Here is a 27,343-nt window from a genome sequence, read left to right as displayed (position 1 = left end):
GAAAAGGAAATTTTATTGACAGAAGTGACTTTCAATGCCTGACTGATATTAACTAGATGCGTGAAAGTGGACAAATTATTTAACCTTTCTGAATCTCATTTTCTCATCTGTAAAATGAAAATAATTGTATTTTGAAAGATGCCACACCCTTTAGCTCCACTGAATCTTTCTTTAATTCCAAAATATATCCTTGAAGGGTTCATCCCAGATAAACCCTTACTGCACGGAAGAACTAAAAGGAAAAGTTGACTGTCTCAACTCAAAATTCACTAGTCCTAGTAACTTAGGAGAACCAAAAAAAAAAAAGAATTATGAAAGTCAACCTAATTAATTACCACATCCTATCTAATTATTTATCAATAATACTATGTTTATATACTTATATTTTTCCTACTAAAATTGTCAAAAATTAGAAAGTAGAGATTTAAATGGGTATTAGGGTACTAAGCATATCTAGAAATAAAGTTCAAGATTAAATATCAAAACTCATATATCAAATAAATATCTGGATATTTAATCCAGAACATATGTATGTTTAAAACAAAACCCAACTGGTGATTCTGGAACTATGGTTACTAACAATTTCACACGGTGTTTCGATTACAGTGAGGTTCAAGATCTTAACACTGGCTGGTGCCAGGTTCACTCAACTTACAACAAGACTAAGAAGAAGGTATGTGCGAAGACATACTGCTGGATAATTCCTCTAAAAAGGAAGCTATCTAGCCCTAAAATTATGTCTTTCCATGCAAAGTGACTGGTAGTACTTACTTAAGAAGTACCTATAGATGTGTTTAATAAAAAGTTGTACAAATAGGATTATACTCAAATTAGAATCATTTTCTGCTGTTTATGCTCAAGGCAACCATTTCAACCTTGATTCATTTTCTTTACTTTCAGTTATTCATATACAATCCGAAAGCTGAACTCGCTTCATGTATATGTATATACAGTAATTTTTCTAGAACTCTAATTTGCATATTTCCACCAAAAATTATTCCTATAAAGAAGGCTGGAGTTTTAGTTTTAGATCTCAGAAAGTCCAATTCAGAAAATATTTTACATTAGTTAACATTCATTGTCTTTTAACACAAAATTACATAAATCTTTTGATCCTTCCTCAAAACACACTCACCTCTAGGAGAAAATTCAACACTTGCTTAATATAATAATCATATCCAGAATATTAGGGAAAAAATATATATATGTGTATGAATATATTCATTAAAAAACTGAAACTATACAGGGATCTTAGAAAAATCATCAGTATTAAAGTGGACTAGTATACATTACAATAAAATGTATGGACTTGAAAAAGTACTTGCTTACATGCTATTTATGGGTGAAATGATATGACGGTCTAAAATAAAATTGGTAAAATACTGAAAATTGCTTAATCAGAGTGATGGGCATATAGATGAAATCCTTATTTTAGATTGAACCCTATGAAATTATCAATACTCAACAGTTTTTTTAATATAAAAACTTGACAATTCCATAGTTTAACCAATTCTAGTCTCTTTAGTTTTGTATCCATGTTTAAACATTTCCATAGTAATTACTACCTTCCAAACGAGAATTCCTTACACTAAGCAGGGTTTTGTCTTAAACCTTAAACTAACACCCAAAATGTACTTAAAATCAATCACCAATGTTTACCTTATTCCACTAAATCTGACTCACTTATTTCCCCCACATTTTAACATCCCTTAAGTTTGAAAACATGTTATAATCAGTGGCATGTTATAGTGAAATTGACAGTGTTCAATTTTTCTTGGTGACACATAAAATAATGATGCAGCTCAAATCAAAGATATCTGAGATTCAATGAAGTATGGTGAATATAATTGCTCAGAACAGCATGTTCAAGCCATATTCTTTTTCCTAATCAGAAACTTAACATACAATGCCCAGCATTTGCTGTCCCACGGTACCCATAATTTTATCCTCGGAGGTCTCCTCCTCAGACAGCCAGGCCAGAACTCACTTTCTTTATGAACTAGCTCCCTTCTCCTATTATCTGGCACAATCCACAAGAACTCATCCCTAAAAGGATTCTGGAACTCACAGCATAGGAGGTGAAACTCATTATGCAAAAGTTCTCTTTAGGGGTTGCTATGGCTTATGAATAAGGCCAGTGCATACATATTAGTTATATAGGGTTTTGAAGAGCACCAAGCAGTCAGGTTAGAGGAAAAATGGCTGTGGGTATGGTAGTAAGGGCATGTGAATGTGAGGAATGAATAAAACTAAAACAAGTGGATGGGATAAAATAGGCTTAGCTCCACCTTGGTAATCTCAAAAGGTCTTCCTTTCACTGAATCAAATGATTTACTTGAAGTTTGCATTGACCTCATTTATTTTGTTCTTTGTGTTAACATCTACCCCTCGTAGCCCTTAGTATTGGTTAGTGCAATCTAACAGAAGAGCAATAGAGGGTTTGTGCGGGACTATGAGAGTGACGGCTGCTGACCTGTTCATATTTCTCCAGTTCTGTATGATAGATTTGTCTGATCTGGGTCAATTTGGCTCTGTAATCTGAGTGTTCAATAGAGTTATCTGAAGAACCTCCAGAGGCTGCCGCGGCTGCAGCTGCTGCCGCCGATCCCCCACCTTTCTCAGGACCTGAAACCCCTTCTGCCAAAAGCATATTGTCCAGTCTCATTAGCTGGGGATCGGGAGGGTCCTCCTCCTGGGCTCCTCTGATGCTGAGACCTTCAAGGAAAGAGAGAGACAGAGAGACAGAGAGAAAAAGCAAGAAAGAGAGAACAAATAGTGTGAGTATTTTGTTTATTTGGGGAAAAAATGATAAAACAAATCCGTGTACTACAATTCATGTGGAGTACTTCATTGTTCACAGTTGACCAATAACCTTGACTAGGTGTGAAAATTCTTTCCAAGACTGATCTACAATCTCTGCCTCTTCCCTTCATTTATGCCAAAATAGATCCTTAAAAAAGACAACCTTAGCTTCTTGGAAGCCAGAGCCCTGGTGGTGTGTTGGTTACAAACTGTACTGCTAACCACCAGTTAGCAGTTCAAAACCACCAGCCACTCTGGGAGAGAACGTTGAAGCTTTCTACTCTCTGAAAGAGTTACAGTTTCAGAAAGTCAGAAGGGCAGTTCTCCCCTGCCCGCTAAGGTCACCATGAGTCAGAAGTGACTCGATGGCAGAGAGTTGAGTTTTTCGAACTCCTTGGAATATTTCAAACAACCACACTTCCCATATCCAAATGATTTAAACAAAATGAGTTAAAAAAAATGGAGGTTTTGGAAAGGAAAACTATTCTGTGGATATAAACCCATCTGTACAGTTGCAGGAACAAAATTAAAATGACAATAATCAATGCACAAGAGCTCCAAACTGAACAATAAACAGGATTAGAGGGACCTGTATCATGTAATTTCAGGGGGAGCAAAGACATACACATATTATGAACTAATTAGTTACACTTAAAAAATGCACATTATGAAATGAACAGCAACCTATCAAACCAGGATGCTAAACACAGTATTAAAAATGTGCCATCGGCATGGCAATACATTGCTGGGCACAGAAGTCTCAATCTAATGCTGCTTTTAAATCAAGAACTTCCTAAGTGATGCCCAGTCAGCAACCTCGTCTGTGTACTACAGATCACAGCTGACAATTCACAGGTTTAATCAGGTCACATAGGCTTTCTGCCAAGATGTTTTCAACAACACAGATGACAAAGTTTTAAAATAATTATCAAGGTAAAAAAACACTGGAGTCATGACAGCTCGAAATCAGCATTTTCATTAATGTGTAACATAATCTAAGATATCCCAGCCCAATTAACCTCTGTAAATCTATTTAAAAGCTGGTTCCCCACACTAGTTACAGCAAGGCATCTTGGGGGAAGGGAGGAAAAAGAAGTTGGCATCATTGATGTTTACATTTGGATTCTGCCTTTTGCATCGGTGCCTGTTGTTAATCCACAGTGGTGTACACTGTGCCTAGTGCTACTTACACGACAGTAATATCTATAAACTGCCAAGAACTCAATTGAGCAGCAGCTCTGTGATTTTATATGCTAACCTTAAACTACCATTAATTCTTTTAAGAACAGATTTCATTCCTAGCCATCCTGAATTACACCTATAGCATGATAGAGCTCTTGGTGGTCTCAACTCAAATGTACAACTTGAATTCCCTCCAAAAAAATGCTTTAAAGCCATCACTTTCATTTAAAAATATACTTCAGAATAATTCCAATTGGATAATAAAACTAACTCACCGTAATTTAAAAGTTTATCTACTGGCTGCTCAGGTAAATAAAAAAGGTTTCAAAATTACAATATAGTATAATAAAATTAATTCATTTAGGGAAACAAAAGTTAGGGAACTCTCTTGAGATCATCATCAAAATATCACTGGTTAATTAAAGAGAGACAAATATGTAATTTCCAGTTCTTTCAAAACCACAGTTTTAGAACTGCCAAGTACTGGCTAAGTTGGTATTTTTAATTTGACATCTTTGATTTTCCTCCTTTCTAGCTTATTTTGATAAGCATGATCTGAACATACTCGTGGTTCCAATACCAAGAAAGTTTAGGTTGCACATAGCAAGGGATTCCTCAGCAATCTTTTATCTGACACTTTAGGCTCGATTTCACTTTATAGTATTTATTGGGGAACTCCTTACACTGCTCCTTTTTAAACTAAATCTTCGCTCACATTCTCTCGGGCTTGTTTCTTTTTGTACTCACACAGGTACTGACACCCTAGGAATGTGTTCTTCATCTACCTTCAAGCTTCCTCCCAGGTTTCTAGTTTCCCCCTTGTACTTGCATACATTTATGCTTCCCCTATGGACATTTGGTAAAGTTCTTTAATAGCTAATCAATATCTATAGTCAGAAATATTACACATTCCTACATAAATGTGGCAAGCAAGGCAAAATGCGTGATGTCTAATACACAAGGAAGAGAGCCAGAAGAAACAGATTCCTCATGAAAAAAAAAAATGCAACAAACATAAATGAATTAGCCATCTATGGTACTTCACACATATCTAATAATGTGTGTAAATTATCACCACCACATAGTAGCAATCACAAAAATTGTAAGTACGTATTTTTAACTAGTATAACATTTCCCTCTTGCGACAAATATTAATCTTTACTTCTAAAATCTTAAGTAAGTTAACGCTTATATGTTTGTCTTAAGTGAATGAAGTACCTCAACACTTACAGGTGATAAGTATTAAACTTTTTTTTTTAATTTCCTGATGAAAAGTTCATATTCCTTTGAGTGAAAAGTACTAGAGTACTTTGTAATTAGGCAACATCGAGAAGGCTATTGATCAATACTGAACACATTTTTATGACTAGAGTTTGAAAAGTGAATCAATTTCTTACTCTATTAAGCAAAGTCATGACTATAGATCTCTAAATAATACCTAGTTTCCAAAATTAGTTGAATATTTTTTATCTATTTCCTTACTTTACACTTAAGTTACCATTTACTCCTCATCATACTTACTTGCCCACTCACTGTTCCTTAGCTTGCTAACCTTCTAAAATGGCACATGGTTTCCAATCACTAACACCTACTCCCCTGGGTATCTATAAGCATTTTAATGAACCAAAGTTTGAAAGAGGCAGAATGAACTGAATTGTGTGTTTACCAAGATTTTTAAACCTTCATGTTAAAACTTAGAAAAGCAAACGCTTTGAAAATGATGATAGCAATATATCTACAAATGTGCTTGACACAATGGGTGTATGTATGGATTGTTAAGAGCTGTAAGAGCCCCCAATAAAATGACTTTTTTTAAAATTGGAAAAGCAACAGCTTAAAACTCAAGTTATTCTTCAAATCAGTTATTTCTGTCTAAAATGTGTACTAAAGCATATATAGTAGTTTATAAAAGTTTTACATCTAGATTATTTGGTCATCACAGGATTATAAAGATTAAAACAAAACAAAACAAAAAAAACAATTTGCCATCTACTTATAACCACAACATTCATTTTGGTTTCCCTAAAATTTAGACAAATCATACAAACACAGTAAAACATTGTTTAACAATGAACTTGGCTTTGTTATAAGCCCACACTTTTTGCATATCTTTCAGCAAATCCTAATTAGCTGTCTTTCAACATGCTGTGCACCTGCCCCACAGATAATGGGAGAGAGCATCTGCATAGATGACTGCATTCGAAGGGCAATAAATAAATTACAGGTCAAAATTATTACAAAGCTTTCTCCGAATAAATGCATACCATTCACAATACTAAGCTGCAGATGTGAAAAGTACCTAAAGCCCACTCAAATGGTATGATTATGGGCTGTTTGAGTTTAATAATCTGACTGTAATTCAGGCATTTTCAACAGCTCATTAAGAGTTCATTAATATATAGGAAAGCTTTTGAATTATAAATAAGCAGATTAGAAATCTGCAGTGGTTAGATTGTACAGTAGTAGCCTGTCTAACAGAACAACATGGCCAATACAATAAAGGCTTGACCTGAGAGAAGAGGTATAAACACAGGGCACTAAGTAAGCTTCGTGGCTCCTTCATTTCAAGGACCAAACCCACTGGACCATGACCAACCTCTGTTCATCCAGGACTAAATAGTGGCTTCTGACCAAAGCTATCTCAGCTATGTTCTCCACATTCATGGTCGTGAAATATATATCACTAAGATCTAACTCTACAATGTTTCCATAACCAGGGAAGATATTATCCAATTGACAAATAAAAGTTCTCATCAGATCATGTCCACTTTGTAGAGTACCTCTGTTCAGTTCTGCTGAGAAAGAAATAAAAGTTATCATGGGCACGTCAGTTGTTTGGTTTTTATTTTTCCTTCTATAAGCACCAAACACTCCTACGCTAGAGTCTATGAAAGCTCTCTAATTGTGTTCTTTGCTGGATTTGTTTCTGGTTCATTCAACTACCACACACCAGTTTTATTATCATTATTTTTAGCTAAGAGCAAAACATTTTAGCAGAGTATTATAGAACAAGGCCAAAACAGATGTTTTCAGCAGGCTCTAAATTTGGGTTGCTTTGAAACCAGATATAATTCTAATATTTTCAATTATTCTTATATCTTTCCATACATTGCATTTTGTGGCTATTATTTAAAATGAACAAACAGGACTGTGGACTGAAATTATAAAGCCAATGAAGACATCATTCCAACTTTACTGTCTGTATTTTCATTTTAAAATTAAAGTCAACCCAATTTGAGCGATCACTCAAATTTTAAAGAAGCTGCTAGTTTTCAAAAAATTGTTTTGAAAACTAAAATGAGTTCCCACCTGAAATCCTCAAGTTAAATACAAAGCAGAAGACCTACAAATAAGATGAAGGTCACAAGATCATTGAAACAATTATTAGCGCCCTCCCATCCATGCCCCCGCCAAATATTTACTACTTTTTATTGAAGAAGTTAGTTATCAATTACTGCTTGGGTATAAAAATGGACTAGAATTTGAAAACAAAGGGAAGACAAGAATTTGAAAGAAAACAATGCACCATTATCTAAGATAGACTTAAGTATTGGGGCAGGAGTAAAGGGCTGGGATTCTTAGTCAAATATGAGTAGACCAGAGTGCAAGCAAAGGAGCCAAGCCTAAGTTAAGGAATGGGGAACAGGCTCTTAAGTGTGTTTTTACAGAGGGAGAGAAAGCAAAAAGAGAGACTGCACCAATTGAATCAACACTTCCTAAAGAGAGCTCTGGAATAATATTTGGCCTAGATTCCATGTTCTCCTTCTTGGATCTAAAGACGAGGCTTGTAATGAAAGGGAAGAATCATATTATTGTAGAGCTATCAGTAGAAAGCAACTGCAAAGATAACTAACTTTAAAAATACTACAAGGACTCGGGGAGGAGACGAGCCAGTCAGGGTGCAATGTAACAACGATGAGAAATACAACTTTCCTCTAGTTCCTAAATGTTTCCTCCCCGCTCCCATTATCATGACACGAATTCTACCTTGCAAGTCTGGCTAGACCAAAGGATGTACACTGGTACAGATAGGAACTGAAAACACAGGGAATCCAGGGCAGATGAGCCCTACAGGACCAGTGGTGTAAGTGGCGATACTGGGAGGGTAGAGGGAGAGTGGATAGGAAAGAGGGAACCGATTACATGGAAATGTGTGTGACCTCCTCCCTGGGGGACAGACAGCGGAGGACTGGGTGAAGGGAGACGTCGGACAGGGCAAAATATGACAAAATAACAATTTATAAATTATCAAGGGCTCATGAGAGAGAGCGGGGAGCGGGGAGGGAGGGTAAAAATGAGGACTTAATGCCGGGGGCTTAAGTGGAGAGGAAATGTTTTGAGAATGATGAGCAAATGAGCTTTACACAATTGATACATGTATGGATTGTGATAAGAGTTGTATGAGCCCCTAATAAAATGATTTTTTTTAAAAACTACAAGGAAATGACAGATAATAAGAGTTGCCTATCACAACCCATGGTCCCAATGCCCACTCCACTCCAGGCTCCAAATCTCCTTTTAAGCCAATGTTAGTGTCTAATCCACTGAATATAGCAGTCATATTACAGGCTAATGTCACTTTCACTCCTATTTAAGGTGACTGTGTGGTGTGTGCACGTTTTTCATGTCAGGTATATTAAATATAACACGGCAATGCACTGCACATTTCCACGCCAACCTAGTTGTCACTTTCGCTTGACTCATTCTCTATTGAGGAAAAATGCAGCACTGGGAATTTACAAGGCTTTTCAGTTAAATGGACATAAATCACAGGTTTCATTCAAACCGAATAATCACTGGCCATAAAGAGCTACTTGTCTCTTACCATATATTACAGTGAAGTTCCTGTGAGCAATAATGCAGCCATTCATGGCAAAGGAAAACAGAGCGAGACATTAAGAACTGACATGTAATCCTGTTAGGGCCCTGACGTGGAGAGTGTGGCTGACATTTTTATCATATATGTCCATTTCTATTTGGAAAATCAGAGGAATAAAAATGATTACTTCACTGCCCAAATCTACCTTCCTAAAACAGCCCACTGAGATTTGTTTACATGCTGGGAAACTGCTTACTAGAAATTCATAAATCTAAGATTTTGAAGCATTTCCCCTGATGGTTAAATTGAAGATATGACTAGAAAGATTCCCCATAATGCTTCTCCACACCTCCATTTCCTTCACTTTCAACACATAAACTGTCAATCCATCGCTTTATTACATTTCACCTTCATTATAAAGCTGTTGGCAGAATGCCTGTTTCTAACATACAGCACTGATAACTTTTCTCCAAGCACTTGCTGCAAAGCTATCTCACGTGGAAAGCAGGCAACTAATGACCTTTATTAGAGGTTCGATGGGAAGCAGCTAGATACTATAATGACATTATTAGTATCTTGGTCTGTAAAGGTACTAGACTCCTGGGCAGACCCTAGTTGTTATTTTTCTGCAGTTCCACAGACGTACTTTAAACAAGAAGACGAAAACCATTTAAAGGCATTTCTTGAAGCACCAATGTTTCTCTATGCCGGCATGTGATTCCCAAGGCTACCACTCTAGCGTTTGTGCATGCTCCAAGCAATGCAAATGGCAATATATAGATCACTTATGGTTTACTTCTTCTCCCTGGTTATACCACCAATCCCCACCACATCACATGCTCCAGCTTTTTTAAACAAAAATAGTGAAATATTTTCCACAAAAGAGTCAAGCCTGAAACAATGATTTAAGCTAAATATTTTGCTATTATGAGCCATCAAAAGCATTGATGTATTTACCCAGTTACAGACAAATATGGGTACAAATTTATTCATTCAAAAGCACTTACTATATCCCTTACTACTCTAGTAGGAGCCCTGGCAGTGCAGTGGTTATGTGTCGCGCTACTAACAGAAAAGTCAGCAGTGCAAACCCACTCTCTGGAAGTAAGATGAGGCAGTCTACTTCCAAAAAGATCAACCTGGTAAAAGCCCAATGGGGTTTTACCTACTTTGTCCTGCAGGGTCCCTCTAAGTCAGAATTCACCTCAATGGCAGTTTTTGCTGTTGTTTTTACTACTCTAGGGAGGTGTATTCATTCTCTGAAGCAAGGATTTGAAAAAAAAGAAAGAAAGAAAGAAACCTTTCATTTTCATTATACTTAAAACCCATTTTTGCCAACTGTTTACAGAAAAATCTAAAATTATTGTTGGCTGGTGAAGGCAAATTTTGAAGACTTTCCACTTGCCAATTAGATCTTGCCTCAAGAGACAAGAAAAGGGAGTGAGTCTTGTAACTGTGAAAGTGAAGAGCAGCCAAGATGAAGGAGCAGATGGACTGTGCAATAAAAATGCAGAGAGAAGAGTTACATTTTTAAGGCACTTTTTTGTTAAATGGAGCTGCATCTTGTTGGAGCGCTTGATATATAAGCACTGTCAGCTACAGAAGAAGAGAACAGGGCGAGGGCAAGATATGAAGAATGCTGTGCTTGCATGAGACTGTGAAAAGAGGATGAAGGAGAAAACGGGCCATGTTTCACACACGGGTTACCTGTGCTCTGCTCTTAAAGGAAATTATTACAAGTGGGAGGAAAAAAGCAAACGGCCATTTTCTTTTTATCTACAGGATAGATGTTCAAACAAAACGCTCTATTGAGGAGATTCTTAGGACTAGTAAATATGACAACTGAATTTGAAACAGGAAAAAATAGCACAATTTAAAGGGAAAGCAATGAGTCTCGGCATCTAAGTGAATTTTAGCACTGGGTTTAATAACCACAGGTCTCTGACTAGCTTCTCTCACTGGTTACCAGTGATCGAATATGTATGCCAACAATGATACCCTTTTAACTTGCTGCATGCCTGGGCTCTGCTGACCAGAAAATACTAGAGCCCCCCACACATTGGGCTTCCATCAAACCTTCTAATTGGTGCTTCTAAAATATGTCTTTCTGGGACTCTCCACTTACACAAAATCTTATTGCAATTCTTACTTTTCCCCCATTCCTACATTCTGTTCCCTTTGCTTTTTCTCCCTACAGAATGAGATCGCCATGGCACTTTCATTTCCTGTCTTGTCAGTTAAGATCACTGCCATGCTGTGAATGGGATAACATTACACTGTGGCGCCTGCTCCTCTAACACCGAGGGCATCTTGTGTGCGGCTCCACACAGCTGCCTCCCTCACTGCTCTATTTTCTGGAAGACCGAATCTTCCAGGCGTCCATAACTTCATCCCAGATCCAGTTCACAATACAAGATGTTTCTGCCAAAAAGCAAGTGTTTTCTGTCCTTTTGTTTCTATGTTGGTGACTTAAAACACTCACCTTACAGTTGCTGAAGTGATCATTCAAAACACTGTTAGTTTTGGGGTATCATCCTACTGTTTAAACTAAAAATTCTCCTTATGCCTAACCTAAATTTAAATACTTAATAAACACATACCACATGCCAAGGAACAAGCTAAATCTTTTCATACATTTGACTTCATTTTATTGACTTAAAAATTAGTTTAAGTAATTTTATAGAGCAGATACCATTATTCCTTATTTATAATTGAGAAAACCAACTCCAAAGAGATTAAGTGGCACAGCTAGTGAATGTGACACTATGATTCAAACACAGGTCTGTTTTCCTTTAAGTTCAAGTTTCTAAAGAAATAGACATAATGCTGGATTTTTAAAATTGACTTTGAAAGTGCGATATAAATAAACCTGCGACAAGAAAATAACTCTGGAGTCAGAATAGCCTGGACTCAAATTCTGACATAAACAAGAGTTCTGGTTCATTCTCTCTGAAATAGAGACCCATCATCACAAAATAAAACAAAAGACATATACACAGTACAGTTTGCATAAGATAAAATATGCAACATGCTTATTAACACAGCGCCTGGTACATAATCATTTTGAAAAACAATAGTAATTCTCAATTTAAATCATATCAATAGAAAACTTTCTATTAAAATAAGACAATTTCCAAAGTCAAAAACTTATAGAATTTCTCAATGTCATTTATGAAAATGGAACATTATCCATAAATGTCCATGAATATTTTTAATAAACTTTTATCTAATTCCCAGTCACATTAATTCATGGTCAAATCTGACTGAGTATTTTTACATAAAAATTTTCTATGCTGTAGATAGTGTTATAGATTTTTTGCAATGTATTTTAATAATATATAGTTTTATCACATTTTGTTTCCTCATTTTTTATGACCTACCGTATACACTTGAGTGTAAGCCGACCCAAATATCAGTCGAGGCACCTAATTTTACCACAAAAACTGCATTAAAAATGTGCTGAAACTGAACCCCTCAGGACCAGGGGTGACAGTGGCCATACCAGGAGGGAAGTGGGCAGTAGAAAGGGGGAATTGATCATAGGGATCTACATATAACCTCCTCTCTGGGGGATGCGCAGCAGAGGGGTGGGTGAAGGGAGACGCTGGGCAGTGTAAGATAAGATATAATAATAATTTATAAATTATTAAGGGTTCATGGGGGAGTGGGGAGGGAGGGGGAGGGGAAAAAAGGAAAATGAGCTGATTCTGGGAACTCAAGAGGAAAGCGAATTTTGGGAATGATGAGGGCAACAAAGGTATAGGTGTGCTTTACACAATTGATCTATGTATTGTGATGAATTGTATGAGCCCCAATAAAATGATTTTTTTTTTAAATGTGCTGAAACAACCTGACTTATACTCGAGTATATACTGTAAATTGCTGGTTTCTTCCTTTGCTCTTCATGTTACTTTACTCTTATAATGCTTTGCAGAAGTCAAATGGCCCTTGGATGTGTTGATGAGGAAACATTTGTTATTATTTGTTATTAGTGGTATCTGGCCATATGCGTCAATTAAGTATGAAAATCTAGAAAAAGGCCACATTGAAAGCATACGGTGCCATTTATCTGACCTAAAATAAAGACTCTTTTCTTCCTGTATATGTGCTCATGAAGTATTTTTCTTAAAATTAGACCAAAGTTATATATCTTCTCAGTATTTTGAAAACCTCTAAATATTTTACAGATAAGATGTATATATTTTTTTAAAGACATACATGTAATCCATGTAGGGTGTAAACATTTTCTCAAAAACTACCACAGTACTGGAAATGGTACCAGTTCTGGCTTTTTTCATTCATGATTTTTCTCAAATGAAAATACTTGACTTGAGGGGAGCGGGGAGGGAGGGGGAAAATGAGGAGATGATATCAAGGGCTCAAGTAGAAAGAAAACGTTTTGAGAATGATGAGGGCAACAAATGTACAAATGTGCTTGACACTGGATGTAAGTATGGATTGTCATAAGAATTGTACGAGGCCCCAATAAAATGATTTTAAAAAAAAGAAAATACTTGACTCCAGTTGAATTTAAAAGTACCAGAGATATTTAGTTGTATACTTTAGGGTGATCAGTAAGTATCATCCATATATCCCCCAAGGCAGCAGGAATTCTGGCCCTATCAGATAATTAATCTCTTGCTTATCTTAGTATGCCTTTCTTCTTTGCCTTTGCTGCAGCCATCTTTTTTTCCTTTTCTCAAAAATGTTCAAAAGTGAATATAAATTACAGTCACTTGCTTCATTATGAGTAGTAGTTATTCACTCATTCTTCTTATGAGGGTATGTCCAGTTTATTGTTTTTAAAATACCAAGTTATCAACATAATTTGGTACACAGGCAATGCTCAAAATAGCATGCTAGTAAATACAGCATAAGGGTTCATGACATTACATTCCAATGGAACAGCATAGCAGAAAGTTTTATATGTATTATTATAAAGGACACAGACTCAGTTTTGTAGAAAAGGTTTTGTGAAGCATGGCATGATTATAGGAAACAAGAGCTTTACTAGATTTTCCACATGATTTTAAGGTGTGCTGGCCCTTTAATACTGACTTTTTTATTTCATTGAGCATCTCTCTTAAGGAGCTGATTTTGCTTTAAGTACTGTAGATGTTTCAGTCAATTGAGGATATTTGTGCTTCTCCTGGTCATATCACATCCATCACTCTCTTTAAAAACTAGGTAAGTATCTGTAAAGCATGACCACATGTGACACGCAGAGGGCAACGGCAAGTTTTAAAGCATCACCAAGACAGCAAATCACACAAACAATTCCTTATGTCAATAATGTAAAGAAGTTATTTAGGAATACAATCAAAATAGCATATTCTTAAATATTAATTACAAAATGGCTGGCTAAGTAATAAACAAACATTCTAGTGCAAACTCATTTGACTTTTTTCTATAAATTGTATATTTCTAGTGATCTATAAAAAAAGCTGAACTTAAAACACATATACAATAACAATAATGAACTCTTTAAGCAGCTATAACCTATTACAAAGCTCTCCAAAGACTATTTTTCCATTTTAAAAATTGACCTCTCAAGCATATTCTAAATCTTGAAATCATACAGATTTAATCCCCCTCTGATAAAAAATTAATATTATAAAGTTCACTACAAAAACCCATCCAAAAAAATCAAAATCTCTGTAAGATTGAAAATGATGGCAATTATATATAACATTACTCGTTAAGACAATTAAAAATATTTTTTCCCTCAGAGATTCAAAATGTTTGCTTTTGTTTTTTCTAGTCATAAGAGGATCAGGAGCACAAAGGAGGAATGAAAACAGGCACAAATGGACATACAAAGAATTAATTAGGAAAGTCAATTTAAGGAGTATGAACATTAAGATCCTTCAGAAAAGTACCATAACATTATTACATTGTTTTCTTTCCAGTTACTTTGAAAACAATCTGTAAATGTACATTTTTCCCATTGCCTAGTTATCAGAGAAAAAAAGTGTTCATTATTCCACCACTCGTGTGAAAAGGAAATATGTATGCGCTAATATAAATATGATTACAGATTTATATTAACAACATACAGATTTTGAAATTGCCTAAAGAACCCTGATTTTGAACTGAGTGTTTTAGGTGGCAAACCATGGAAATGTCAACTTTGATTTGAGCTAACAAAAAGGGATTTAGAGGATGGAGAAGCTCCAGGACCTTTGAATTAAATGAAAGACCAGAACACTCCACAGAATGTCTGCAATAACAGTCTCTACAGAAAATTATGAGGAACTACATAAATCCACCCTCTTCCTCTTCACACAGGCTCATTAAAGCTGTACTGACTCTCTGGGCAGCTATAATTCTGCTGACTGATACCCTGGAATCACCCTGTCAATACCCAGTGGTGTGCTGCCTCTCCAACTATCTCTGCCCCTAATATTCCTCTCTTTGATGGGATTTGCTGACCTTTAATCTGATGCTAGTTTACTCTCATCACTGAAGTGTAAGTCAGAGAGCAATAAAACGGCAACCTCACTGATTCAAAAGGGAGAGCTAAAGCCTGCTAACCGTGAATCTAACCTTTTGTAATGGCTCGCTCTTAAAGGAGGAAGCATGAAGTGGGAGGCAGCTAAAACAAACAATGTGCAATGCTGAGCACAAGATTTATTAGAGTCCCTTTTGCATGGGTATTACAAGAGGACATCAAGGCTGTAAACAAGAGATACACAAATATTTGCCAGGGAGACCAAAGCCCTGGTCAGAATATCTTCCTATGCCAATACAAACCTCCAATACAAGCTGTGCTGTAGGAAATCAAGCAAGGTTAGGTGAACTATAAAACCTGGATGACTCCAGGTGGATGTAAACAGTACTGGAGTAATAAAATCATCATTAAAAAAAAGATGTTTTTCCGTGAAGAGGTACTAGACTATAATGCATGAAAATCAAAACCTCACATTCCTGATGGGTCCTAGGGAAGTCAAAGAGCTTGTAGAAATTAAATGCTTCTAAATAATTTTGACTGTAATATTAAAGGTAGGTTAACAAAAAGAGCTCACAATTACTTAATGTTTTCTATATGGCAGGCACTTTTCAAAAGACTTTACATGTACTAATTCATTTAATTATCCCAATAAACCTATCAGGTAGATATTATTATTATTCCTACCTTAATTATCATGAAATGTAAGAACCATATAGCTAAATAAAATGCCCAAGGTCACACAGCTTAACAGTGAAAGTACCAAGATCTGAACCTGGACCTTCTGGTTTTATAGCCTGAACTATTCATCACCTCCTCTTCTACACATGGGTATATGCTAACAGGTATATGTTTCAAAGTATTAAATTGTATTTATGCAAAAGAAAATATATTATTGCATGTCCTCAAATGGCACCAAACTTTGGCTTCTGTTTAAAGGCTTAACCACAAATGTATGTGTGTGTGTCTAATATCAACTAATGGTGGTAATTAAACAAGGTCACATTTTACCTGCTTACATAAAGTTCCTGTCTTTCATTTTAAATGACTTTGAAAAACAAAAGAGATAAGGGTCTTTCTAGCTGCGAAACTCATGAATCTATATAAAATATACACTAAATGCCAGAGCATACACAAAACAGGAGTTATTGCATAGCAAATCTCTTCCAATCCTCTTGGGGAAAACGGAGCCTGACAGTATTAGGTTCTAACAGGTGCAGCTAGCAGAATTACTTATTTATTCTACCAGAAAGAAAAAGGATAATAAAAAGAATAACTTAATTTATAATTTATGCTTACAAGTATTATTTTTAGTAGGTGCAGTCTGCTTTTCAGATTATTTGGTCTGGTTCAACTTGACATGTTGCATCATAGAACAAGCCTGCAGGGTCTTCACAACCATGTACAGTAATTAACACGTCATTAACACATTAACTAATGCACATTCAACATCATCAATGTTAATAGCATAATAATTAACTTATTGTACATAGCACATAGTACCCACTGACACTTTTCAAATAAATTTGGAAATACATACTTTCAAATATTCAAAAGGGTAACTTATTCATCTTGAAATAGTCTCATCAAAAAACATTTTATTGTGTTTTATATGTGTATTTTTAAAATGGGCTATAGTTATACTGCAAATTAAATCTGTATCTGATTCAAGCTATAATGGTGCAAAAATACAAAGAACAAAGACGAGCCTGACTCTGTGGAAGAAGTAGTAATACATTAAAAATTTAATACTTGGCAGGTCAAATCTGGATACTCTCTACTGAAGACAACCAATATTAATGAATCAGACTACAGAGTCATTGTCTAGGATCCCAAAGGAAACAATAATGCAAGTACAACAAATTCTTCTTGGAAGAGGAAATCCTGAGAACCTACTTAACACACTGGTCAGTGTTCTGATAATAAATATGTTAAGCCTTATAAAATACTGGGTATATAAAAACTAGATACAATTTTAACTGAAAATTCAATCTGATTTTATTGTTCAGTTTAGGTCTTTGCAGTAAACATCTTTGCATTAAGTATCTGCCTCCCATCAGCCTATCTCTACAAGGAGAAACTCACTTACTTTTTTAAAATACCGGCTGTTTCTACAATACAGGTAAAAGACATAAACGAAGCAGCTTCTTCAAGTCACAGAAGGTTTGGATTTCTCTAACAAGTGACAAGAATAACAGAAAGACAAAGAAAAGGCACTGAGTGTTACAGTTTAAGGGTCCTGTCAGACCAGGTAGGACTTTTCACGGTTGACCTGAAGAACTCAACATGGAAAGCTGTCAACAAGAATACAAAAGAAGATGACCAGAATAAACACATAGACTGTTTATCATGGAGACTAAAACTAGTCACTGCCTGCTTTTGAAAGTGTTATTCTAAGTAAAAGCATCTGGAAAACAAATAACTGATTAGTTGGCTGAAGGAAGTGCTGGGCACCTGTTAATTACCAGGTACATATTAATTTCCATTACCTTAAATTCTTTTTTTTTTCCACCTTAAATTCTTTTCAATTCAAGTTCTCACTCATTCACTCTTTCATTCAACTAACTTTTACTAGGTACCTATTATAAATATTTTACTATACTACAATCTACACTCAGCTACTCAGCAGACTTTATTGTTCACAACTATGTCTTAGTAACTTCAGGCTCCATTAAGAAACAGCTATTTCAGGAATGCAATTTTGAAGTAGAATTGTTAAATTTTAAATCAATCAACATATATTCCCTACTAAAATTAGCCATATAAAATATGATTCACTTAGCTGTTCATAGGTAGCCAAAAATCTCAGATACAGTTAAATGCCAGATAATTCTTAAATGGCTTCTAAGCTTAAATTTATGACTTTCTCTTTAATTTTAATCACTTCTGTTACCTATAAAACTATTTTTCAGCCCAGTGTAGCAGTTATGTATACATACATAAATGCATATATCATTTTGAGATTTTTTAACTGGTGGAAATACCATTTTCAAACAAAAAGTGCTAAATGAGAAAATTTTAAGCACCAGCTTTTAAATTCTATAATTCTATGATACAATGTCAACCAAAGTACATTAACAGTATCAACATAGATTTCTAAGACATCTTTCAGAAAAGATTTTTAAGGAATCTCACCTGGCATCTACCAATAATTTTCTTATTATTTGGATTAAGAAAGAATTCTAATTCAACCCTTAACCAACAGAGTATCTCCTTATTTAGTTTTGACCTATGAGAAAAATCTAAAAGCAAAATACTCATTTTTTAAGCTTTTTGATTTCTAAGCATTACAATGAAAAAACTGTCAGCCATCTGGTAAATTCATCCCCATTCTGTACATTGCTGGGTGGATGTTTCTGTTTAAACAAGTTGTATTTGGGGAATTAGCATTATGACATAAATAATGTATACATTGAGTATACATAACTAGGGTAAGATTCATTTGTTTTCACTCCATCTCTATGTGGTTTGTTTGGGTGGATAGCTACACTCTAGTAAAGGTTACAGAGTAGGTAGCAGAACTGTCTGCAGTTTGTCCTGGGGTCATCTGCACTACATACAATTATGCTGGGGTCACCTGGGTTATATAGGAAGCCTGAAGTTTTAAACTGTCATTAGAATATTGCAGGCAGATTTTAACAATACAGCAGTGCTTCTAATGATCTTAAAGGTAATTCACTATTCAGACCCCAAGCAAAAGATGCAAATGTAGCACTGAAAGCTCCTTATTAAATAGCCACAGGCTACATCTCTGTACAATAAGTGGTTCAGGTCTTTTTAGAACATACTAATTAGATGAACAGAGACTCAGAAAAATGCAAAACCAGGTCATGCTGCAAAAAATGGTGAAATGGTTAAAAAGGGGGGGGGCACTATGAGTAGGATCAGAAAAGAATATCAAATAACTCCCTGTCCCACCATTATTTAATAATTATCTACAATAAGTAGGTAAAATAAATCATACCTGGTTACTAGTGAATTCATTCACATTAGAGAAGATATTACTATTAAAGTTAAGTTTTAAGTTTAGTGTCAGGGATATGTTTAACAGATGATACAATACTATGAATAATACATTAAGCAAAAGCCCAATCTAAAATTAAATGTGCCTAGGGTTATCTCCCATTACAATAAACATTCAGAATTATTCTGGTATATAAATGAAAGCTAATATTAAGAAACTATTTGGGGGGCTTTACTCTTTAATAGCAACAGATAAAGAGTTGCAAACCAATGCCATTTCAGTTGTACAAAAGAAAATGAACCCCAAGTTCCAATTATTTCTAGGGGATTTTCAAAGTTGGGGGACAAATTCTGTTGCATTTTTTCATGAACTTTTTGAAGCCCTGTCATATATAGATATATTTAAGAGGTATATTATATTTTTAAAAGATGTATCACAGTACAAAGTACATTTAAAGTGAATAAAAATTATTTTCAAGTTGTATATGTTCTTAATGCAGTCTCCTTGTTTAATTTGAACTTTGTAGAAACCATAGTGTCAACTTTTAGTTCTGACAACTGCAAAACAAATCATCGCCAACATAATGCTCAAGAACATGAAGATATTACCAAAAGAATTATGAAGCTTCAGGATTTTTGCTCTTACTTCCCTCTCTTCTACACATGCTCTGATGTTGACAATATATGTACAAGCAATCTAAAGAATGTGAAATATACAGTAAAGATAAAAATATTTTAAAGGCTAAGGCATAAAGGGCTATTTCTACAGATTCCCAATAGTTTGGGGGAACAATTTAATTTTTTATTAAAAAGCACTTTAACATCATCCCTTTCAACATCATTCCTTTCAATATCATAGAATTTCAATTATTGAATAAGCTATTGGAGGAAAAACTGGGTTTTGATTGTTTGGGGTTTTTTTGGTGGGGGGGAATACCAGTTCTGTTTCAAATTTTGTCATTTCTACTTCGTTATTTATACATTCTTTAAGAAGACTTTTAATGTTTTATTTGGCTTTGCTCATCTGCTTTATTTATTTTTAAAGCTTTTATTGTAGAGTCATTCATTTTAAGCAAAATATTGTACTTCATATGTTAACCAAATTTTGCATTCAATATAAAGTTGCTTATACTATGAACAATATTAATCAACCCACTACAGTTTGAATATATGAAATTCAGAGCACTTGATTAGAAGTTCATGGATCTGGATCTTCACATCATATCTGCTGCACTATGATGGCACAGTTGAGTAAGTGTTGAACTGCTAACCATAGATCTAAGGGTTCAAACCCACCAGTTTCTTTGTGGAAGAATGATGAGGTTACCTGATCCTAGGGAGCCTTATGAGTCAGAATGGGCTTGATAGCAGTGAGTGGTTTGGATGTACAGTACTACTCTGGGCAAGTTGAGTCTGCCATGGGTCTCATTTTCCTTATTTATAAAACAGGAATAGTAGTGAGCTACATGTTCTATAGGTTCCCAACTCTCTACAAGTTCAGAATTTAGTTTATGACTCTGATATTATTTTTATAAATGTTAATGAATGACCCAATGATTATCAAATGAATTATAAAATTAAAAAGCTCCTACACATTTTATTTATTCTCTAAAGCATATATTAATCAACATTATACGAAACTTTCTAAAATTTAAGTTGCATCATGTTATAAAGGAGATTATAAAAATTCTGGGGAGAACTTTACTCTTTTCCCATGATCAGGATAGGCTAGAGAAGTGGGGTAAGAGGTAAATGGTGAGATGACATCCTTATTGTTAAGAACAGCAGTTCCCGATAATTTTATTACAAAAATTGTCAAAATACCGCCTCAGAATCTGAAAATACGGTTTTCCGAACTTAGAAACCATAGGTTCAAGGAACTTAGTACAATAGGGGACTTCATAACCTATCTACTCCATACTTATATACAGTTGACTTGAGGTTCAAGTTAGAATTTTTATTTTAGGCTACTGTAAGTAAAAGGCCATATTCATTAATGAGTGATGTATTTTGTAGCAAATTAGGTGGTTCCTCATGAAATGGTTGCCATCTGTAAGCTAATGATAATTGAAGTAAGTAGCACTAATATCTCAATTATTATAAGAATGATTAATTGAAATCAATATATTAAAAATTATTTTAAACAATAGATTTCTTAATGAAGACCTAGTGAAAATTGGCTAGTGGTGAATTCAGATTCACAACTTAGGATCTTTATAAGATGCTATACAAATGACAATTCTGTCTATATCCAATACACAGTAAATACGTACTTGTATGAATAGCTCCCAGATACTGATGCTATTTCTTACTATAATCTAATACTTTTATACCAGAAACCCTCAAGTAGCAGTTTTCCATTCAAATAATTACAACTTGCTGGTATGTATGACATTTTAGAATGGTTTATACCTCTAATTAATTTGTTGAAGATAAGTCAAATATTTAAAAAAAATAATATTTGCTAGAAAGAGGTAATAGTGATAATTCTGTGATTTAGATCAATTCATACTCAGAACATTTGTCAATCCAAAAATGTACGTTTCTGTTTTTCTAGTACTCTCAATAAAATTGGAAGGTAGAACAAATAAACAAAAAATGTTTTTGCCCTCAAGACGCAATTCTAAATGAATTAGTCTTCCATAAATTAATGAATTCGTATTTTAAGATGCTTTTGTAAAATGTTCTATCATTCCGATGCTAATTTGCAACCTAGTTAAGAAATGTTAGCCTGGAGGAGAGCTGGTAAATCTACTGGGGAATGAATGTCCTGCTTATATAGAAAAAGAAAGGACATGGCAAATATAAAGCCTGGATGTATTGGTTTTGATAGGACACAGCAGTTAAGTGTTTTCATTATGTATATTATTTCAAATACTCAATCACATTTAAGATATACACTGAACTATTAAAACCTTTTAAACAATGATTACATTTTTTAAATCACATGAAATTACATGTAATTTCATAAAATCAACTAGAGATGAACAGGAAACAGTTAATATACTAATTACAGTAATTAAGAGATGCCAATGTAATTAAAACTGGGATATGAATGTTCTAACATTTGTTAGGGTGTAAAAAACAAACCTTCAGTGCAGAGACTGTTCACAAACATCTAATGGAGACCCCTCTACCTCACTCTGTGCTTCTCTGCTGACACAACAGCAACGGGTTCAGACTGAAGAACTTGTCAGCAAGCAGGCGGGAGGAGGTTAATTAGCTTGCAGGTTAATGAGTGAGATGGCTCTTGACAGCATTTTGTTACAGCCTCTTCTGTATTTAAACAATAAATGATTATGTATATACAGTTGAGGCATTCTAGCCATAATAGCCAACCACATAGTTTTATAAATATAAAATCAATTCCTTTGTTTCTAAAAAGTATATAATTTGCATTAGTTAAATGTCGCATCACATTGTCATAATATGACACCAAGGAAATGGGCACTTACAAAAAAAAGATTTAACTTTGAGTTGAAAATCTCATTGATAGGATGCTAGGTAAACTACTTAAGGGTTACTGAATGAGAATTTGAATATGGCAGGGTTTTTTTGTAATGTGAAACAACTTACTTTTTTTAAAAAAATTAAGGAAGATTTTTTTAACTCTAGATTACTCTCTCTGTAAAACAGATGACAAGGCACATACAGACAGAAATCAGTCTTTGTTTACCTCGTTGATAACTTGGGATTTGAAAACAGGTGGTGAATTAAGAAAATAGCTCTATTGAGAGATTAACCCATTTCATCAGCCAGTGGAGAAGGAAATAAGAACATTTTTACAGAATCCTATCATCTATATATTTAGTGCTAATAGAAATGTCTTACTAAAAGCACTAAGAAAAGGAACTAAATGAGTAGTTTGTGGTATTTTGATTTATTTGGTAAAGTGGCAAGTATTAAAATCTGGCCAGTCTAATTTTTATTTACATGAGAAGAAAATAATGTGTCCCCCAAAACCTTATGTGAGAATTAAACTGAACTTTAGCGACATAACATCAAGGGAGAGTTCCTTCAACTTAATATTCAGTGTTCCCTAGGCATCTGAGAACAGAGATGAAATAAGCACCTGCTGAGAGTCACACTGCTTTCCAAATTATTTCACACGGAGGAATATATCTTTGTACACCTTCTCACTGCTGTATGATGAGCATTTGGATAAAAACACAACATTAACATTTCCAATGTGTATCCTTCTAATGTGTTTTTTGTGTTTAAGAATAAAATATATCCATCACAATTATGGTAGCCAATAAATATATAAACATCAAAAAGCTTTGGTAGGCCTGGGCAGATTTAGTGGAGAACAAATGGAAACCAAAACAGACTGGTGTACAATGAAAACTTTTAGGTGTAGTGAGTGCCTATAATTACCAAGGAGTGAAAGAAAACATGTAAATACAAGAACTGTGGTTTGTTCATAATTTTCCCTTTGCTATTTTGAATAATAAATCCTTATGGTCAAATACAAGTATTTTAAAAATTTTACATCAATGGTGCTACTTAAACATCTGAATTCATTATTATAAATGTTTATAATCTCTAAATAGATTACGTATGCATCCTTAAGTAACAAATACAGTATTATTTAGCTTACAGGTCTCTGTGGCACACACATATGTAGCCTAGTGCATATTTTGTGACTGATATAGAACCTTAAGCCTCAAAGGTCACATGCTGTGTTAAAATTTTGGTGGACACATCAACACAAACTTTTCTTACTTTTTAATCCAATTAAAATTTTAGAAAATCAAATTTCTCTTCCAGATTTTATGAATCATTCTGACCTAGTGACTTTTGGGGAGGACGTGACACCTAGCCAAAATCACAACCCATTCTGCCTGTTCAAATGAAAATATTCCTCACTCTGAAAAATTATTTATAGAGATTTTTTACTACCCTTGTATACTGCAATGTTATTTCCTTTCCCACACACTAGCAAAGTCCATTTTCACAACTGCTATAAAGCGGCATGTTCACAGCTAGTAAAACAACTCAATAAATAGCCTCACGAAGCTATAGCTGTCTCATATCCTTTCCTCAATAAAAACAGAGGTGAACTGCTTATTTTCAGCAGCACACTATAAGAAGACAGAAGCATTATGACTGCTCATACATTCTGACTATCATTTGCCACAAGCTATATCTGTCAGCATTAAATAAAGCTACATTATAAATGTAAACAAAACACCCACGTCTACAAAATGAGCTGTCCGCCATGGCTGTAGGCATGAATTGAACCCGCTTATTGACTCAGGTTGCTCTTTTTATTTATTCTTCTACAAAGACATGCATTTACTTTAACCTACACGCACACGAGGTTTCAAGGATGCAACTAGTCTTGTGAGAGAGAGAGAGAGAAAGAGAGAGAGAGAAAGCACATGTTGACAAATGCATATATTAATAGGAATAACATGTGGGCAAATACTGACCAACTGTAAAAGCTGACTTGTTTTCAAAAGTTGTCCTAGATCAAAACAGTAAGCTGTAAACAATCTGTGGTTTCAGACCTCTAAACTTATATTTATGACAATTTACTATAAAAAAGTTCAGAAATTTATTTTTAAATCTCTAATGATAACAAGGTAAAAGGAGTTGAATGATACCCACACATTGTCCTGCCCTCCCCACCTCTAGAGTATAATCAATCCAATCTTATAAACAAATATCCCAGGGATAGCCGGGGCATATAATTAACTCTAACTGCCAATAAGAAGTAGTTTTCAATAAACATGAATATATCATTTGTAATGTCTTTCATACTTTTTTTTCACATTTTATGCTTAATGAAACTGAAGGTAACCATGGCAATGAAAGTATTAAAAAGGTGTAAAGTTTTTGTGAGCTTAAAAACCTTTTGCTAGCTTAATGTTTAAAAATTCTGCTTCAAAGAGCTGAAAATATTGTCAGAACAATTTCAGTAAGTTCGGCAGAAGCGGAAAAATGAACATAAGAAGTTCAGGGAAGAGAAATATCCTGTTTCTAATATTTTAAACACAATGACTATCGTTTAATTGGCTGCCTCTAGGGATGGAATCCTACTCCTACAGTGAAAAGATGGCTAAGGATAAATTACACAGCCGATGGTGCTCAAATAAAAGTTAAGAATATTTCAAGAGTTTTATTGTTATTGTCAAGTATTTCATATTTTTCAATATTTTAAAATATTGTGTACCTTGAGGACTTAAAAAAAATATTGTGTACCTCACTTATTGTTTTTATTTAAGGATTAACTGTAGGAAATAATAAACAGCCTTTTAATATTAAAAAACATTCTGAGGAGTTTACAAGTTTACATTCTCACTTACAAAAACATGGGGTTTTTTTAAGTGCAGAGGACCCCCAAGATTATGGCCCTTCATCGCCTCTAGTCAGGTCTGAAACTGAACTCACTCCTGTGTGAAAATAATCAAACATTTAAGATAAAAAGAGCAGCTTTTACCCAAGGTCAGTGGGTAAAGGGAGAAGAGAAAAGGAAGCAGAACACATTGGGAGGAAATGGGGAAAATGATGGTACATCGAGGGGACTAAAGAAGATGAGTCAGAACAAAATGTGCATAAATTGTTGAATGTAAAACTGATGCTCTGCTCTGTAAATCTTCACCTAAATCACAACAAAATATAATAAAAAGCCTAGAGGTCCTTTATTATTGGTCAAGGACAGGACATGATATTAGAGAAGTAAACATTTGTAATACAAATACAAATGGATTCCTGGGAATGAATACAAGAGCGAATATTTTAACAGGTGTACTGCATGTCATGATTTTAGTCTATTTTCAGGTTTAATTTGAAAAGGACCATCATCATGGCAAATCATGACAAATGATATGTTTTTAAGATAATACAGGCAGAGGCAGAGTACACACATAAGTCACCAACACACATGCACTCCAGTAAAAAAATACATACATGATCAAATAATCTATCAATTAGTTTTCTCCACCCAACTGATTGACTGCTTAGACCTCATGTAGTGAGAACTATACATAGACCTTGATTAAAAATCTGCCTAAGTGGCCAGGGACCATCAGAAAGGTTTTCATATAGCAGATGATCTGAAGGTATGCAGAGACTAAGGATTCCAAATACATTAAGTCTTTAATCTTCACCTGTTGAACAACTCAAGTCAATGATGAATGTAGAAGTTTATACCTTTCTCCCTAAGTGTGAAACAGGCCTCACATTAAAGTCCAGACTTTCAAAATAAGAAGTGAAAAAGCAGTGGTTAGAATATTAACACATACAGGTCACGATTTCTCATATAGGACTTCATCTCCTATGAAGATAAGAGCATTAACATTCCTTTGCTTCTCACTATCCTTTATATCATAGATGGATATTAATTATGACTGCTTTTCCGTTCCTAGATAAGCTTGTTAACAAGAACTATAGGAGTGCTTGCAGCTGCTATCCATTGGGTAGGTTGCATCATTGTTTATGATGTTTACAGAAAAAAAAGGAAATCAGTACAAAGAAATAGTACAGAGTAATTAATGTATTGTAGTATAGTAATTTCCACTTTCTACCTCCATTTAAATAAAATAAAGCTCAATAATGCCAGTGTAAATCAGGAGGAGCCACAGGGGAGCACAGTGAGGCAAAGACATTAAAGCCAAACCAAAGCCCTTCTTCACCCCAGCTACTATTATTATTACTTGTGCAAAGCAAATATTCAGCCTCCAACCCTAAATCATTTCAATTCCTATTTCCAAGTATAATTTAATCTTTTTCAGCGACACTTGATGCTTACTTCATCACAGCATAATGACAGATTAAAAAGTTGTTGAATTAAATATTAAAAAGGACTTCAGGCAGTTCTGCATTTTTAAGGAATAACACAGATTGGGGATGAAATGAGAAGCCCAAATGCATATTTTATACCAAAAGGAAAGAATACATATATTTTTCCTTCGGGCCACCTACTTTGTAATAAAACACAGGGCAGGTTTTTATTTAGTAGATAAAAATGTGAAACAGTATTAAAGCTTCATATCATTATAATCTGGCTCCATACAATTATGTCAAAGCTAATGATATGTAACAATATGATTTTTCAGTATTCTATTTAAATATTTTAATATAAACATATTCATAATTTACCACTTTTGTATTGTGATATTAAA

The 27,343-nt window shown here is 34.6% G+C and overlaps 1 protein-coding gene across 1 annotated transcript in view; it reads right to left on the bottom strand.

Annotated features, from left to right (window-relative positions):
- PBX3 (PBX homeobox 3) overlaps positions 1 to 27,343 on the bottom strand; it is a 276,728-nt gene that overhangs the window by 45,658 nt on the left and 203,727 nt on the right. Inside the window, exon 6 of the mRNA XM_004713306.3 lies at positions 2,474 to 2,715. Within this exon, the coding sequence (XP_004713363.2) occupies positions 2,474 to 2,715 (242 nt within the window). The remainder of the gene's footprint in view (positions 1 to 2,473; positions 2,716 to 27,343) is intronic.

Source organism: Echinops telfairi, unplaced genomic scaffold (assembly GCF_000313985.2).
Source record: "Echinops telfairi isolate 266 unplaced genomic scaffold, ASM31398v2 ScPeMD7_22;HRSCAF=79, whole genome shotgun sequence".
Classification (NCBI taxonomy): Eukaryota; Metazoa; Chordata; class Mammalia; order Afrosoricida; family Tenrecidae; genus Echinops; species Echinops telfairi.
This window is presented reverse-complemented; position numbering and strand designations above follow the sequence as displayed.